Below are 16295 nucleotides of genomic sequence, written 5' to 3'. Positions count from 1 at the left end.
GGTCTGGTGGTTGGTGACCCTGCACACAGCAGGGTGGTTAAGACTAGATGATCATTGTGGTCCTTTTTAACCCAGGCCACTCTGTGATTCTACGATTCTATGACAGACGAATCATGACAGGTTCACATAAATGGTTCATGAGCTATGCAAAAAGAGTCATATGGCAAAGTTCACAGTGAAGTCCTAAGTTAACCAGACCAGTTTCTTTATACTTGATAAAATAATGTTGCTGTCAAGAAGTTATCAGTGCACAAGAAAAAGTCAGCCCTTTGAAGAGTGCAAAAAAAGAGTGCAGCTGCCTACACACACGAGAGATCCAAACCCATTGCACAGCAACACACAGCGGTGAAATTTTATGCAGATAAATAAAGCAACGACCACAGAGATTTTGTTCCAACTGCAGAGCTGAATGGAGCAAATCCTGGTGCATCTATTCATAGTGCTTAAGTCCTAGTTTACTCCCTGGTGCTGTTCTTTCTTCATCGTGGCTGTTACTAAAATCCATTTGCCCTTTGCAGGTCAGCTGTTAACATGTGACATAAGAAAATGAACAGCACTTGTTTCAGGAATAGAAATTAGTGGCCCATTTTCATTAAGAGGCAGAGAACTGACATTATGGTACCTTCCAGTATCTACAGAGAACCTACAGGAAAACCAGGGAGTGCAGTAGCAGGACAAGGGGTAATAACTTTTGACTTAGAAAAGAATGAAATTACATTAGATATTAGCAAGAAATTCTTTATTATGAGGATGGTGAGGAACTGGAGCAGGTTGCTCAGAGAAACTGTGAATGTCCTAACCTTTCAAAGCCAATCTGGAAGAGACTTTGAGCAACCCGATCTAGTGGAAAGTGTCCCTCATCATGGCAGAGGAGTTGGAACTAGATGATCTTTAAGGTCTTTTCCGTCTATGATCCATTCTGTGATCCTATGATCCTGTGATTCTATGATTCTATGATACGTCTAACTGCCAAGACTCAGCCACAGACTGAGCACTAACTGCTCCAATGGGCAGAGCAACGTCTGGCTCGGTGCAGTACCAGACCCTTTACTGGGGCTTCAGAAGTATGTCTGCAAGCAGAAGGGTTCCAGTTTCTGACCATACCACTTCTCTAGCTTCCACCTCAAAATACTGAGGGTTTCTTTCCTTCTGCAGTACTAGAGCACCCCATCACTTCCCAGGGTGCTCCAACCTTTTGCAGAAGTCTTGAAGGATGCTTCATGTGGAGGATTGACACAGCTTGTCCCGAAGAGTGCTCACAAACCTGCCTGTAGGCAAGGAACATGTAGACAGGACCAAAAGGAGGGACATGTAGCATCCCTTCGTGAAACCAGTCATGAGTGTAGCTTAACCACAGACAATCTTAACCATCCAAAGCTTCCTTTTTGACTGTCTTGCCTCAATCACAGTGACCCAGACACCGAGCAAGAACCCAAGCAAAAAGTCTATTCAATTGCTGGAGTTAATTAAAGTGAAATTTTGGATGTGAAGACATCACCTGCCACCCCTGCTTATTTATCCTAACATAAAAATGCAAGGACCATTGCAAATTTCCTTTGGTTTCAGCAGTTTTCTTATCACATAATTAAAATGCATTGGGAAAGCTGCCCTTGCCTTTATTATTCATTTAAATTAGTACGAAGAGGTCAGCTGCTCTGTTTATTGCTGGGTGTTACTTTGGCTGGAGACACTGATAGAGTAAGCAAAGGTTGCGTTGGCTAAGCACTGATACAAACTGCCCTTCATTCACTGAAGCTCCTCTGATCCTCACCTATATTATCTTTGTGATGTCCGAGGATGATACACTCTGTTCATTGCCCCCTGGACAAGATTCCCAGAAGCTAACAGATCACAGACGTTGCTTGGAAGAGCACAAAATGTTAAGTTGGAGCTGGGCTGGGACACAGTGCTTTTATAAAGCATTCTGAAGGGTAAAGCGAAACCCTTAAACCCCCACGGTGTCTCTTTGACCCTGCTCCATCATGTCTCAGCATGCTGCCTCCTTCTTCACACATCTTTGGGAAAGGACATACACTTACACAGTATTTTGGGAGGAATCCATGGATTCTCTGAGTTGCACTCAGCTCTGATATGAAATGTAGGCATACCTTTCTTCATTCTGTTTCTCCACGCTTGAGGGCTGAACAGGGTCCTCAGAGCAGCAGAAGTTTTCCCTTTGCTATGGGGACATTTTGGCAACCATAGGACTGTGTCTTCTATGTATATCTTGGGTCCCCTACACTCCCACTCAGACACAGGTGATTACCAAATCTCCTTTCCTTCAGCCTTCATAAAAAAAATGGGCCTTGTGGAGAAGAGCAAGGACCACCCTGACTTTGCACAAGACCTATTCATGAGCAAGACAAGGGGCTGTGAACTCTGCAAGGCAGGCTCAGAGCATCTTGCTTCAGCTTCACGGCCCATTTGCCCAGACCAAATAAAAAGCACTTTCTCATGAATCTGAGCAATAACAGCGAAAGAATCCCCAACTTTTTCTAACCTCAGAAAAGTGCTATGTGTTACTCTTTACTACTAATGGGTGGTCACTGAATCTGCAAAGAAATGTGGTGTCTGGAAGCACCACTGTAGATGTCCCTGTTCTAGCTGTAGGTATCCCTGCTCATTGCAGGGGAGTTGGAGTAGATGACCTTTAAGGGTCCCTTCCAACTCAAACAATTCTATGATTCTGTGATGCAGAGAAACAGGCTGGGAGGGCACAAAAGAAGGAAAAGGTGACCCTGACATCCATATTCACAGCACTAAGTGAAAACTGTTAGCTTTGTCCTCGCTGCCAGCACCCCATCCCCTCTCTCATCAGATCTGCCCACTCCTCTGTGAGCCAGCACAAAGGAGAGACACACTCCAATCCAATTTGTTACACGTCTACCTTCCAGAGAGAGGGGGAGGGAGGTAAAAATCCCATTATCTTTATCAAGCCTTCCAATCAGGAGCAGTGGTAAATGCAAACTCAGGAGACAGCTGCTGTGAAGCCTTTATATTTCATTCAGCAGATAGTGTATCTTTTTATTGCACGCAGGAATTACTTCTTTTTTTTTTCTTTTTTTTTTTTTTTTCCCTTAAGAAACAACCTTTCTGTTCAACTTGACTCAGAAAAAGGGAAATTCCAGGGGACAACGATGAAGAGGAGCTTGTTTGAGTGGCAGCAATGCCTTGCTAAGGAGTGAGTCTACTAGGAGGTGGGAGAGGGGGAGATGTCCTGCACCTCTTATCTTACAGATGTTGTACCTCCTTTTTGCTTTCACTCTGACCCTGATCACCATGAAGATGCCCAGAGAACCGAGGAAAGGGTAGCATAGAAAAGATTTTTCAGGGGCAACTAAAACACTCAGAGCTGTAAGACCTCTCATCTCACTCCAGATGTCTTCTTCTGAGCTAGTCATCATTGTCTACCCTATCCTCTATGAGCATTCGTAGGTCACAATGCACACAATTCATTTTGGTCATCTGTATACACTCCGCTGTGCTTCACAACCTTTTCCTATAGACCTTAAGTCTGGTTTGAAAAGCTATGAAAAGATTTTTGGCTGTGTACTACGATGGAAAGGGGAACATTTGCATCTAGCTTATTCATTCTTGATGCCTTTTTCATGATCATTTGTGCTCATGATGGATTTTTCATAAGAGCCCAGGGTGGGCTGTTTTTAGTCTTCCAGTCCTAGGAGTTTTTCGTCATTTCCCAATAACTTCCAAGTAAGACTCAGTTTATCATAAGAAATAGAAGAAGAAAACCTTTTGCTTCTATGCTGTGTGCTCCAGTACAACCAGATGTGTGGGAAACAAAAACTGAGGAAGTGTCCAGTTAAGTGATGATTTCTAGGAAAAGAGAAGAAACTCAGTTCTGCTTCTAACATGGAAAAGGATCACCACGGTTGGAAAGAAGAAGTTTGTATCAGAACAGATAGAGATATGAAATATTTCAACCTGTATATGCAAGTTACAGAATCAGAGTATTGTAGGGGTTGGAAGAGACCTCTAGCGATCACTGAATCCAACCCCTCTGTCAAAGCAGCTTCCTTACAGCTGCATCCAGGTGGGTTTTGAATTTCCCCAGAGAAAGAGACTCTACAGTCTCCTTGGGCAGTCTGTTCCAGTGCTCTGTCACCCTCAACGTTTTTTCTTGTGTTTGTATGGAACTTCCTACACACCAGTTTGTGCCCGTTACTCCTTGTCCTACTGCTGGGCACTGCTGAGAAGAGTCTGGCCCCATCCACATGGCTCCCACCCTTAACATATTTATAAAGAGTCATAAGATTTCCTCTCAGTCTTCTCTCCTCCAACCTGAACAGTCCCAGCTGTCTCAGCCTTTCTCACAGGAGAGATGCTCCAAGCCCCTCATCATCTTCACGACACTCTGCTGGACTCTTTCTAGGAAATCCCTGTCTTTTTTGAACTGGGGAGCCCAGAATTGGACACAATATTCCAAATGTGGCCTCACCAGGGCAGAGTAAAGGAGGAGGATCACCTCCCTCGCCCTGCTGGCCACACTCTTTTGAACGCAGCCCAGGAGGACTTTGGCCTTCTTGGCCACAAGAGCACACTGAAGACTCACAGACAGTCTGCTGTCCACCAGGAGGCCCAGGTTCTTTAGAGAGTTCCTCTCCAGCAGCTCAGCCACTAACCAGCCATACAGATGCATGCAGTTATTCCTCCCCAGGTGTAGGACTCTACACTTGTTCCTGCCAAACCCCACAAAGTTCCTCTGTGCCCAATTCTCCAGCCTGTCCAGTTCTCTGCCTTACTGTAAATATGATCTAGTTGCACTCTGTTTAAATGGTTCCTAGATGCTAAACCCATCACCTCAGTACTGCATGCTGGTGAAGCACTGACAGTTTGCCCTGATGAGGTCCAAAGTGAGGCTGAGCCAGCACCACCGAGTGTGCAAGGCATTCAACCCAACTGCCTCTGCCTCAGCAGTCCCTTTCCAAAGGCTCAGGGAAAAGTGAATGCCTCAGCATGGAGCCAAATTTCTGTCTGGTGTTTCTCACACCTTACCGCTTTCCCAAAGATGGGGAATGTTTTATTTATGGCAAGGACTTTAAAAAAACAATAATAACAAAAATAGCCACTGTAGAAAGAAGCCTTTACTTTGAGAGCTGCAATTTGGGTTTTGGACTAAAATGTAACCTCAGGGTGTCCAAAATAAACGCTTTCAGCTGACAACCCCCTCCATGAGTTGTCTGGGTAACTGCAAAACATTATGACATTTGCGACACATACGAGTCACTCTGCCTGCAGCTACCCTGCATTTAACAACTCAGAATAACTCATTAGCTTGTTTGCTTTCTACATGTGAGCAATCTGGCCTTAGTGTGGCCGGAAAGCCTAGAAAATTGCATTTGCAATAGAAAACAGTGTTGCTCTTTAGAAAATGATCGATTTCAAGGCCAGATGATAATCATCTGCTCAGACCCACTGCTTAGCATGCACTGGAAGGGCTGAGCCTCTGAGCTTTCAGCCTGGGGCAGGGTGATGCTGAGAACTCTGTGCTGCTTCCTAATGCCTTCTGCTCTCCCATTGCTGCTCTTACTGTCACTGAAGGATGTCAGGTGCCAACAAGCACCTTTTCCTCAAAGAGGATGGGCTGAAGCTGTGGCTGGATGTGCGTGCCCTCTTGTTCCTGCTTCACTCATGCCAGCCTGCTCCTCCCACCTTATTAACTGCTATGATAAGGGAGCCTGAAACTATATTGCTTCTGGCAGAACTCTTCTTCTACATGAGAAGAAGTTTTGTGTTGTTTTTTCTCTTCCTGTATCTTCCTATATAATAGTTATTATTAAACACAAGAATATTATTATTATTGCCAACTACATCATCAATGCTATTGGCCAAACAGCTGCTGATTAAGCATTCTCCTGTCAGTGTGGACAAGACTGTGTTCAGCCCTTCAGTTAGGGTTGCACACACTTTCTGGTACTCAGCATCACTTAGAATATCAAAATTACCTGTAGCAGCAAAGCCCTGGATGCAGAATCCCAGCCTGAGACCCAAACCTAATGGGCTCTGTGATCACCCTCCAGCACCAGACAGATCAATTGGTTTGGCTGTCAATCCCAATAGTCCCATCTCCTCTGCCCTGGCACCCTGCCTGGCCTGATGCTCACCCTTGCACTCACTGCTGACTCACTCAGCATCTCCAAAATCACCTTGGGTCCCTTCTTGATGATATATATGACCTGTTCTTTACTGCTGCTGGTGTTGGCAGATCGTTTCATTATTCTAACTGCCTTACATGAGCAGGAATCTTGCTGCAATTTCTGTCAGGAGTCCCCTCCTCCCCTACACAAATGCACACACATATACACACTTAACTTTAATCCCTGACCTCTTATTTCTGCCTCTGTTATTGCTGTGAATTGTTTCTTGGCATCCATCCATTCCTTCTCCTTTTGGTTCCTCCTCTCCTGCGCTGCCTTTTATAGACTCCATCATTTTCCACTCAAGCCCCTTTCACTGAAGGTCACCAAGGGCAAATTCTGGCTGATCGTCACACACAGTGCAGTCCCAGCCCTGTGCCAGACACCTCAGCAATGCCCCGAGCAAACTGTTCTGCAGCCTTTCATACAGTTCTCCAGGTGCTGTATTGGATCTGCTTCTGGATACAGCTGCAGATATCTCACTGCCCTCATGCCCTTGCTCCAAGTTTTGAACAGAAGCTGATTTTGGCCCCAGAGGTATCCTTTTTTGACGCTGTGTGCCCCAAAGCTGACTTAAAATGCCAGTGAAGCTGGTGCAGCCCTTTCCACCCTCTAAAGCACAGTATCTCACAAGGGAACAAAAAAGCAAGAATTCATAAACAGAGGGATCTTTTCTTAAAATGTTAGTGTTAATCTCCTAATTCTCTACAAAAAGGAGATGTCAGAGCAGCTCCTCCCAGTCCTGCTGCTGGTGGAGGAATGCTGGTAGGAGAAGGAAGCAGTCAGGATGAGATGGATGCAGCCAACTGAATGGAGGATGCTTTATCCCCTTTCCTGTTCCCGCATGATGAGAAATTAATTCTGCTTGGGCTGTGACACTCAGCAAGAAGACATGCATCATCCAAGCCTTCAGCGCCCAGAGAAGAGCTCAGAATAAATCTGAGCAGCCTGAACACCTTGTGCTTTTGGTATTTTCTTTTCCAGAAGGTTTGGCAGGATGTGCCTTGTGCAGGCCAAACTCTGTGCAGAAAAGCAGGATGACTACTGGAGATTTTAAGTCCTCAAGTCTGGAGCAGTAGAGCTTTCACAAGCCAGGAGAGTTTGCATTAATTTCCTCAGTCTTTTCTGCCCTCTGAGCATTCCCGACACTTTGCCTTTCCCAAGCACCTGGAGAGGTGGCACTGGCCACAGCAAAATGCTTGGGTTGAGCTCAACTGTGTCCCCTCTCCCACAAGCCATGGGGCATTCAGAGCCCATTGTGCACTCACATACCCAGGTCCATATCAGCAGCTTTGGGCCGGTGGGAACAGGGCACATTCTTGAAGATGGCATCGAGGATCTTCTCCTTGACCTGTGTGATGGTGTCACAGTTCAGGATCTTCACAGGGATCTCGGAGCTGTTCACGTTGTCAGGGTTCACACAGCTCAGGACCTGAGAAAGAGGCAGTGAGACCAACCATGCATTTCACAACAGTGCCAGTATCCTGTGATCAACCCTTTACACCCACCTTCTCATAGGTCTTTCAAAATAACACTCACCCAGATGCTACCAGACAACACAACCAGACTCTGACTGGATTTGAACTGGTATCCAGAACTTTCCTTTGGCCTCTGACCCATTCCCTGCTCCTTAGAGATCTGGCAAGGTGTCTATGTATTGTAGCAGCCTCCCTACGTTCCCATCTGACAGGTAAAAGTAATCTTTCATCTCTCCACTTTAACTTTGTCCATCTTCTGCATAGGATGGACCAAGATCCTTCTCATGTAATTAATTTGAAATGCAGGCCTTCTTAAGAAGATATACAAAACAACAGTGACTAAAAAGCCTTGCTGCTTTCACACAAAGAATAAGAAAATTGATTCAACTCAAGAGGCTTCTGGTTTCTCTGAAGGAGAATATAATTTTCCCTGAAGATCATGTCCAAGAATAAATGCAAAGCATATGAAATGGGGAGGGAGGGATGCTTTAAAGAAACACAGGGTCTAACAGTAATTTGTCCACTAACTCTTAGCCATGTCTACATCAAGTGTTCTGCTCTCGTTACAGGAGTGTGAAGTCCATAAACTTTCACAAACTTAGCACACCTTTGCACTTGGAAGCTGAAGTTTCTGGCTATATAGAGCCATTAAATGTTGCTCTGCAACTTTTATATGTGCAGGCATGTTATTTTTGGTGACTTTGACAAATTTTACCTTGACGATAAATTCCTCTCTGTAGTACACAAGAGATACTGGACCCTATATCACATTCCATCCATCCTACCAAGATTCAGTGAGATCTAAACGTGGCTTGAAACTGGGTGAAATTGTATCAGTATAATTATATATTGGCTCACCAAGCTCCCTTTGGTGCTGTTATACTTAACTAAGAGGGACTTGTGAAGATATTGCTTACAAAGAGCTCTGTGATCTTTCTGGATGAAAGGGTAGATATAAATATGAGATATTGATTACATCATAATGCTATTATTTATGTGTCACATTCAGGAGTATTGAAAAAGCATCGATTCAGATAATAATGACAACAGCACAGTTGTATAATTCTGAGGCATCTTTCATCTCAAATGATCACAGAGTTATACATAAAAAGCAGTGCTGAAATGCACTCAGTGTTGAGGTTATTAGTTGCCCCCTTCCTGCTACACATTTGTAGGGAAATGACATGGTAATACAGGCTAGATCAGCTCTTTTGGAAATCCTAGATGGGTCCGTCCACATGTCCATGGAGATCAAGTTACTCTGCAGGTCTCATTGACGTGAGCTCACTTAAACTGGACAGAGCTGATATAAGTCACAGCAAGCTCTACAGATTCAGCACCAATGTAAACATCTTCAGTTGCCTTCAAGAATGCAACTCACGCACTGAGATCTGTGTCAGCACAGCAAAATGAGGATGCTAGTCAAGAGGTCAGCACAGAAAGATATGGGACTGGGAACAAGGGGAATAGTCACCTCTGAGCCCTGCTCTCACACTGACTTTTTAATAGAATCATAGGGTTGGAAGGGATCTTAAAGATTATCTAGTTCCAACTCCCCTGCCATGGTCAGGGCTGACCCTGGGCTATGATATCTCACTGCATTTGTGTTTATTGACCTTCTTTCTATATCCTTGGGCTTTATCTGTCAGCTCTTCCAGCCATGAACTATCTCTAAGTATATATATATGCAATGCTTAGCACAACTAAGCCCTAATCTCCACTGGGGATTACTGGCATTTAAATTACAAACACATGGCTTGTGGTTACCCATATGGGGACCCTGGTCCTGAGCTCTCTGTATTGTTTGGGTGCTTCATCATGAGACCAGGACATCACTATAGTTTCGGTCTTCTAGATTAGTCTGAAGAAGGTCCAAAGGGTACAGCACTTCTTGGCAGGAGAACAAGGAGAAGGATATCCAAAGAGAACAAACATGGGAGAACCCTTTGGTATCTCATTTCTGGCTTCCTCCCTGCCACCAAAACTCCCTGAAAGGCTTTAACCAAACGCAGCTCAAAACATATTTAACTGCTCTGGGTTACGTTGTCAGGATGGATGATCTGTTTAGGCTCTCAACTCTGCCAAGGTGTGCAAGGGCCATGCAGAGCATGCCATTGCTCAATACACGTTGGGCAGCTCCTGCCTGCCAGCTCTGAAAACTCATTATCCAATACTCTTGACAGCTTCCGACACACATCAAGGCCTTTGCTCCTCTGCGTTATTTGTGTCAAGAGAAATGAAGCTGATGTAGGAGATGGATGGTCTTTCATCTCCCAGAGAGAGCAGAGCTGTGGCAGCAGGAAGGGAGGTTTGTGCAGAGAGACTCTGCTGTGGTGAAAGGCTAAAAAAAGCCATGGATTCTGGCAAAGGCAGATGGCAGCCAGCAGGAATGAAATCTTCTTGTTTGCCATAGATGGAATAATCCAGCTAGGCTTTTAATAATGCTGCAGACCACAGATGATGATAACTGACTATTAGCAAAGACATTAACACCAGAGGGTGTTTCTCTGAGTTATACATCTTGGGAGAAGACCTACTGTGTAGCTGATGCACATTTATGCTAGCAAATATCATCTGTGGCTACCTTAGTGCCTCCTGGGCTGTCCCAATTCATTGCAAGTGAGTTAGATTAGATGATCTTTAAAGGTCCCTTCCAATTCAAATAACTCTATGGTATCTGGAGTACTGCGTCCAGGTCTGGAGCCCCCAGTACAGGAAGGACAGGGAGCTGTTGGAGAGGGTCCAGAGGAGAGCCACGAAGATGATCAGGGGACTGGAGCACCTCCACTACAAAGACAGGCTGAGGGAGCTGGGCTTGTTCAGCCTGGAGAAAAGAAGGCTGCTGGGTGACCTCATTGCAGCCTTTCAGTACCAAAAGGGAGCCTACAAAAAGGATGGGAACCAACTCTTGGGAAGGGTAGATAACTGCAGGACAAGGGGAAATGGTTTTAAGTTGAGGGAGGGAAGATTTAGGTTGGATGTCAAGGGGAAATTCTTTACAGAGAGATTGAAGAGGTGCTGGAACAGGCTGCCCAGAGAGGTTGTGGATGCCCCGTCCCTGGAGGTGTTCAAGGCCAGACTGGATGGGGCCCTGGGCAGCCTGGTCTAGTACTAAATGTGGAGGTTGGTGGCCCTGCATGAGGCAGGGGGGTTGGAGATTTGTGATCCTTGAGGTGCCTTCCAACCCTAGCCATTCTGTGATTCTATGGGCTGAAAAATCTCCTGCATGTACACAAATTGTTCTACAGTGCAAAGACCTCAGCTCACCGTGGGCTGCTTCCTTGGAGAACTACAGGACATTGACAGAAAAAATTGGAGCTATCTGGTCTGGAAATAAATCAGATCCAAACTACAAAAATTTAGTGAATGAGGTGCACATTGCAAAATTAGTAATTCCAGATGTTTGAAACTGCTCTGTCTCCTTTTGTCTGCTCTGACAAGTCAGTTTCTTGGGATCTGCTTTTTGCTCAAACCATATTTGAAACCATGACTTAACATAATGGTCATGATTAATAAAAGCTTAAGAATAATGCCCTTCCAAAAGAAGCCTTGTCTTCGTGGAATAATGGCAATAAACAGATTGTTTCTAGGTGTGACTCAGCTCCATCCAGCACTCATGAAACAGAACCCAATGAATTTCAGCCACAAACACTACAGACTCATGGCACTGACCAGATGCTTTACAGAGAGAACAGGAGACATTCAGGGAATTCCTATATTACAAATACTGAATCTCCTATACTACAAGCACTGAATCAATTCTTGCTTAATTTCATTACTGTATTTTTTTGACAAAAGATAACAGAATAATGTCTGCTCAAAAAAGGTAGAGGAAGAACAAAATATAACAGAAATAAGAAGAAACAAAAGGAAGAACAATCTTATTTATATTCTGTTTCTTCTTAATCTTCTTCATCGAAGCTGATCTCTGTAAATCTGCTAAGATTCCTATCGGGTTATATTTGTCTGCTCTTGAGATGTAAGAGGGAGAGCTGATTAACATCAAACAACACAAAGCAAATGGAGGAGAGCTTTGTTCAGGCTGACGTATAATTACTACCCTTTGCTGGCTGAGTTATATCAAGCCTAAAAAGATTGGATGGATTTTCTTTGGTGAAAGTGATCACTCTGTGCCTGATTTTTTTTTTTTTTTTCTTTTACTCATTCTCTCCAAGATCAGGTCTCCAAATTACTAGACAACTACACACAAAAGAAAAAGAAGCACTGCTTTGGTGATTTAATAGGAAAGTTTTAGAATGCAAAAGTAAACTGCAGTCTTATTTAAGAGTAAAGTCTACCCATTCATTAACTCATTAGACTTGAATTCAACTAAGTTAGGCTCTAGATTGCAGTCAGGGAAGAACAGACATCTGCAGAGTCAGCCCACCTATGCTAAGATCTAATGCAGGTCAAGGAGCTATAACTGACTGGATACAGTCAGTAATAATAAAAGCAAAAAATAAAAGCAAAATAAAAGCAAAATGAACATCCCTCAATTGAAGGTGTGCATAAAATCAGCTAAGTTCAAAACATCTTCTGATCATAGAATCACAGAATGGCTTGGGTTGGAAAAGACATGACAGATCATCTAATTCCAACCCTCTGCTGCAGGAAGGGTTAATCATCTTAAAACCTGGTGTGTTCTAAGAACAAAATTCTGGGAAATAAAGGAATTACAAGGAGAGTTCAGCATTCAGAAAGTTTCCTTCATCCTGCAGAGACTTAAAAGAATTAGCGTATCCAGGAAAAAAGTGAAGACCTACAAATATTTACATTAAGAAGAGGTGTTTAGTGTTCTTCATCTTTAATTGATGCTCTTTAATCATACAGAAAAAGGATGTGATCTCATATAGAAGCCAAGGTTGGATGTATCTAAGGTAGGAATAAACAGCCTATCTTTCACCATGCAGTCTATTACATTTTGAAGCAAATGACTCAGTGACAGGGAATAATTCCATTTCCCTTGAAATCATTAAATCAAGTTCATTTCTTTTTGTTGAGCTTGCTTAAAAGGAATGTTGCACTGACTCTGAAGAAGACCTGATAGGTCCCTGCTCTGTGCTACTATAACATCTTCCTCAATGCCAAAATCACAGAATCACAGAATTGCAGGGGTTGGAAGGGACCCTCAAGAGATCGTGGAGTCCAATCTCCATGTTAAAGCAGGTACCCTACAATAGGTCACACAGGTAGGTGTCCTGTCCAGATGGGTGCTGATTATCTCTATAGGATTTCACACAACAGACAACACCCTTAGGGAACTCAAGATGGTCTGGGCATGAGATATAACACAGTGGAATTAAATTGGAAGTAGTTATCATTGCAAACATGCTTTGCAAGAAAACTCTTCAGCAACAAAACTTCATTGTGTTAGGGAATGCAACTAGTAGGTCAGGTTATGTTGCTGGGTTGCAAGAAAAAAAAGAACCCAGAAAGTCAATGTGTTCTTCACTAGCTTCTTTCCTCTAAATGCCCTTTTGCTAGAAAAAGGCGAACAAGCTCACAGGAGAGCATGCTCAGAGTACTCACCAGTGTTTTGTAATCAATCTGCTGTCGGATAAGCTTGTCCTCACTCAGTGAGTACCGGGCCTCCCCAGTGATTGAGTCAATGGGACCCTTTTCCATCTGCTGCTTGATGGCACAGAAGAGGGAGAACAGAGGTTCACCAGCACACTCCTGCAAGGGTGAGAGACAACAATCAGGTGAGCAAGAAAAAGCATAGATGAAAATCTGGATACCAAGCCCAAATGGTATCTCAGTGATTGCTGCTGCTTGCCATTCCCAGCCACTCAAGGCAGATGCTTCATTGGAGTCACCCTCACTGGGTGAATCACTGTGTGATTCCACATCAAAAAATATAAAGGCTGTTTGAATGACTGCTGCTGGGCCACACCTTTGCAACAGAGCAGGTGGTGGAATGGGTCCTGAAAGACTTGGAGATAGGCTGGCAGGAGTGCCTCATCCCAGGTGTCTGGGCAGTGCCCACAGTCTCCCTGAGCACTCCTGTGCTGAAGGCAAGCAATGCTGCTTGGACAGGAGCAGCTTAATGACTGAGGGGAGACTTGCCCCACAACCATGGTGCCCCCTGTTCTGTGCAATTGCATCGGTGATGTCAGGTACAACAAGCACCTCACAGGCAGCAAAACAACCTCCTCACCAATGTCTCCTTCCCTTCACTCTCTCTTCACCCTTCTTCCCACACCTATCCTCTTTTGCTGTGACCTCCCTCTGCACGTTTCTTGCCACGCATCCCTCCTTGTGCTTCCTTCTATCCTTCCCTTCCCTCTCATGCCTTTGTTCTTTCTTCCCTCCTTCCCACATTGCCCTCCCCTCTAGCGGTGCATCCCAACTCAGTGAGCGAGGTCATTTTCCTCTGGTGTAAATCCAGGCAAGAACAAGTTAATAATATGAAGTGAAGTGGCCCCTTTCTCAGTTCCTACACCTGTCTCCCACTTAATTAGCTTATCTGCCAGGAGCATATTGCTTCTGTGTGCCTGTCTCATGCACTTATCAGGCCACTGTTCAGGCTAAGGCAGGAAGACAAGTAGCTGAGTGGGTGGAAAGACTTATAAAAGCAGTGCTTTAGAGAGTCACCTCCTTGTACCCTTTCCTTTCAGCTGCAAGAGGGAATCTGATACTAGTCACTGAAATTACCTTGCAGGGACCTTCAAAACTCTCCCATGCATTCAGCCTTTGACAGGCTGCGCCTGGGGGTTGGAAAGGCTCAGAGCAACGGGATTGGTTTGTAAAGCTTTGAATTTCCAAGCAGAGGTTAGTTATCTTGTCCAAATGACATAATGTGAGATGTAAGGAGATTTGGCAACAGCATTGAGAGTCAGGGCACAGTGAAAAGGTATCTTTCTCCAAAAGGCTGGCTGTAAGTATGCGACCACAGCAATTAGCCTAAGGGCTCAGTGTGGGTCCTCATGAGGACATGTCATCACCCAGCCATTAATGATAGGACACAAAGGCTGAAGGCCTCTTTTTTTTTTTAATTATTATTACATAACTCCTGAAGGAGACCTTCCAGCAGGAACAAGAGAGCTCAGAGGGCATCTCAAGTAATTTCACTCATTTGTTGATTGCTGTCATTCAAAGTCAATGCTACCCCAACTACACCTTGCCAAGAAGCAATGCATTAAAGCAGCTGCTTATCCAGGAGTATTACTTAACTTACCTTGAGAAACTTGTACAGAAGAAAGGTGAACCAATTGGTGAGCATTTTCTCAGCTACAGATTCTGTCCTAAAATCAGACCGGGACAAAAAAAAATTGGAAATAAGTTAGTCATGTTGGTCATCTCTAAGGTCTGGTTAAGAGATTTGGTTTTGTGCATCTTACTGTCCAGATCACCAAGCCCCACGGAAAATCAGGCACAATACCATCAGGATTAAGCACATCCTAGGGTCTCTGCTTTAGCTTTGGAGTTTTCTAGAAAACCCTTACTGACCTTGTGATTCCCCAGTGACTAGGAAAGTCCCTATATGCTTTTCTGCATTTTCTCCATCAACGAAATAGAAGAACCTCAGAGATGCTCAGGGAAGATAAATCCATCAAATATGAGGAGCTCACAGTTAGGCTGTACAGATGAGTAGGTCATATAAGTACTTAAGGCAGATCTCAATCTCTAGAGAATACTTATCTGGTAGTGATTATCTCCCTGGCATTTGAGAGTAATTATAATCTTCAGTGTGTCAATGCGGTGCATCCACAGAGCAATTCCTGTAGCCCTTGAACTCTGTTTTCAACCATACAAAAATCAATCTTGTGACTTCAGAGTGAACTTTTCCTACAGATTAACTTGTACTAGTTAACTGAGTTTGGACACCAGGAGCACAGGATAAGCTTGTGCTGCTTCTGATGCACAAACTGATTTTGCTCAAGAAGGAAGCATGAGTTCCTGCTTGAATGAGCAAACGTGCGTCTTGCTAGACCTGGCCATCACCAAGGCAATTCAAAGTTTCTTGCTTAGGGCTGTAGGTTGCTTTTTAGGTTCCTTAGTCTTTTAGCATTAAGTTAATCTCATTTCTTCTGACTACAGTGATCACTGCTGTGTCTCTCTCTAGAGACTGCATCTGTCAAACCCAACCTGCTTGCTTTGTACTTCCCTCAGTCAGCGTCATCTAACAACTGTTCTCCATTGGTTATGGCATCATCCCCAAGTCAAGCACTCTGAGCTCCCCACAGGAGATGTGACACTCACATCACTGGGACCCATCACATACTGTAAACTTAGCATTGATGACAAGAGGTCTGAAATCCTGTCACATTGTTTCCTGAGAACTTTGATCTCTTTGGGTCAGCGTATGTCTTTTGGGATGTACACTGGACACAGGAAGCTGGAAAATCATTCCAACCAACTCTTTCCTCCTGCCTGACAGCCCACAGGCCAATCCTGCAGGAGGGCCTTGAAAGATTTCCTTCCATCCTCACAGTCAAAGGGAGGAAGGGGAAAGAGAAACATAAGTTTAATTCAGCTGCTCCAAATAATTGTCAGCAAATCTTGCACCAATATCTGAATAGCAAGGAATGGAGCCAATTATATGTTCACGTGTGGCCTTCCAAAGGCCGAAGTGCATTCTCAACAAATAGGATTAGTTAGAAAAGAGCTGGAAGAAGGTGAAAAGGGAAAAATGGGGGACTCGGGAGAAGACAGGAATGAA

At 44.2% G+C, this 16295-nt stretch overlaps 1 protein-coding gene across 2 annotated transcripts in view; it reads right to left on the bottom strand.

Moving 5' to 3' along the window:
- Nucleotides 1-16295, bottom strand: part of PLXNA4 (plexin A4) — a 441339-nt gene that overhangs the window by 27991 nt on the left and 397053 nt on the right. For both annotated transcript variants that reach the window (XM_085213222.1, XM_085213155.1), the window contains 3 exons: nt 14811-14877; nt 13163-13309; nt 7428-7587 (listed from right to left, as the gene is read on the bottom strand). In XM_085213222.1, coding sequence (XP_085069348.1) covers nt 7428-7587; nt 13163-13309; nt 14811-14877 — 374 coding nt within the window. The remainder of the gene's footprint in view (nt 1-7427; nt 7588-13162; nt 13310-14810; nt 14878-16295) is intronic.

This window comes from Meleagris gallopavo, chromosome 1 (genome assembly GCF_905368555.1).
Source record: "Meleagris gallopavo chromosome 1, MGAL_WU_HG_1.1, whole genome shotgun sequence".
Lineage (NCBI taxonomy): Eukaryota > Metazoa > Chordata > Aves > Galliformes > Phasianidae > Meleagris > Meleagris gallopavo.
Note: the sequence above shows the minus strand (reverse complement) of the source record. Positions and strands in the feature narration are given on the sequence as shown.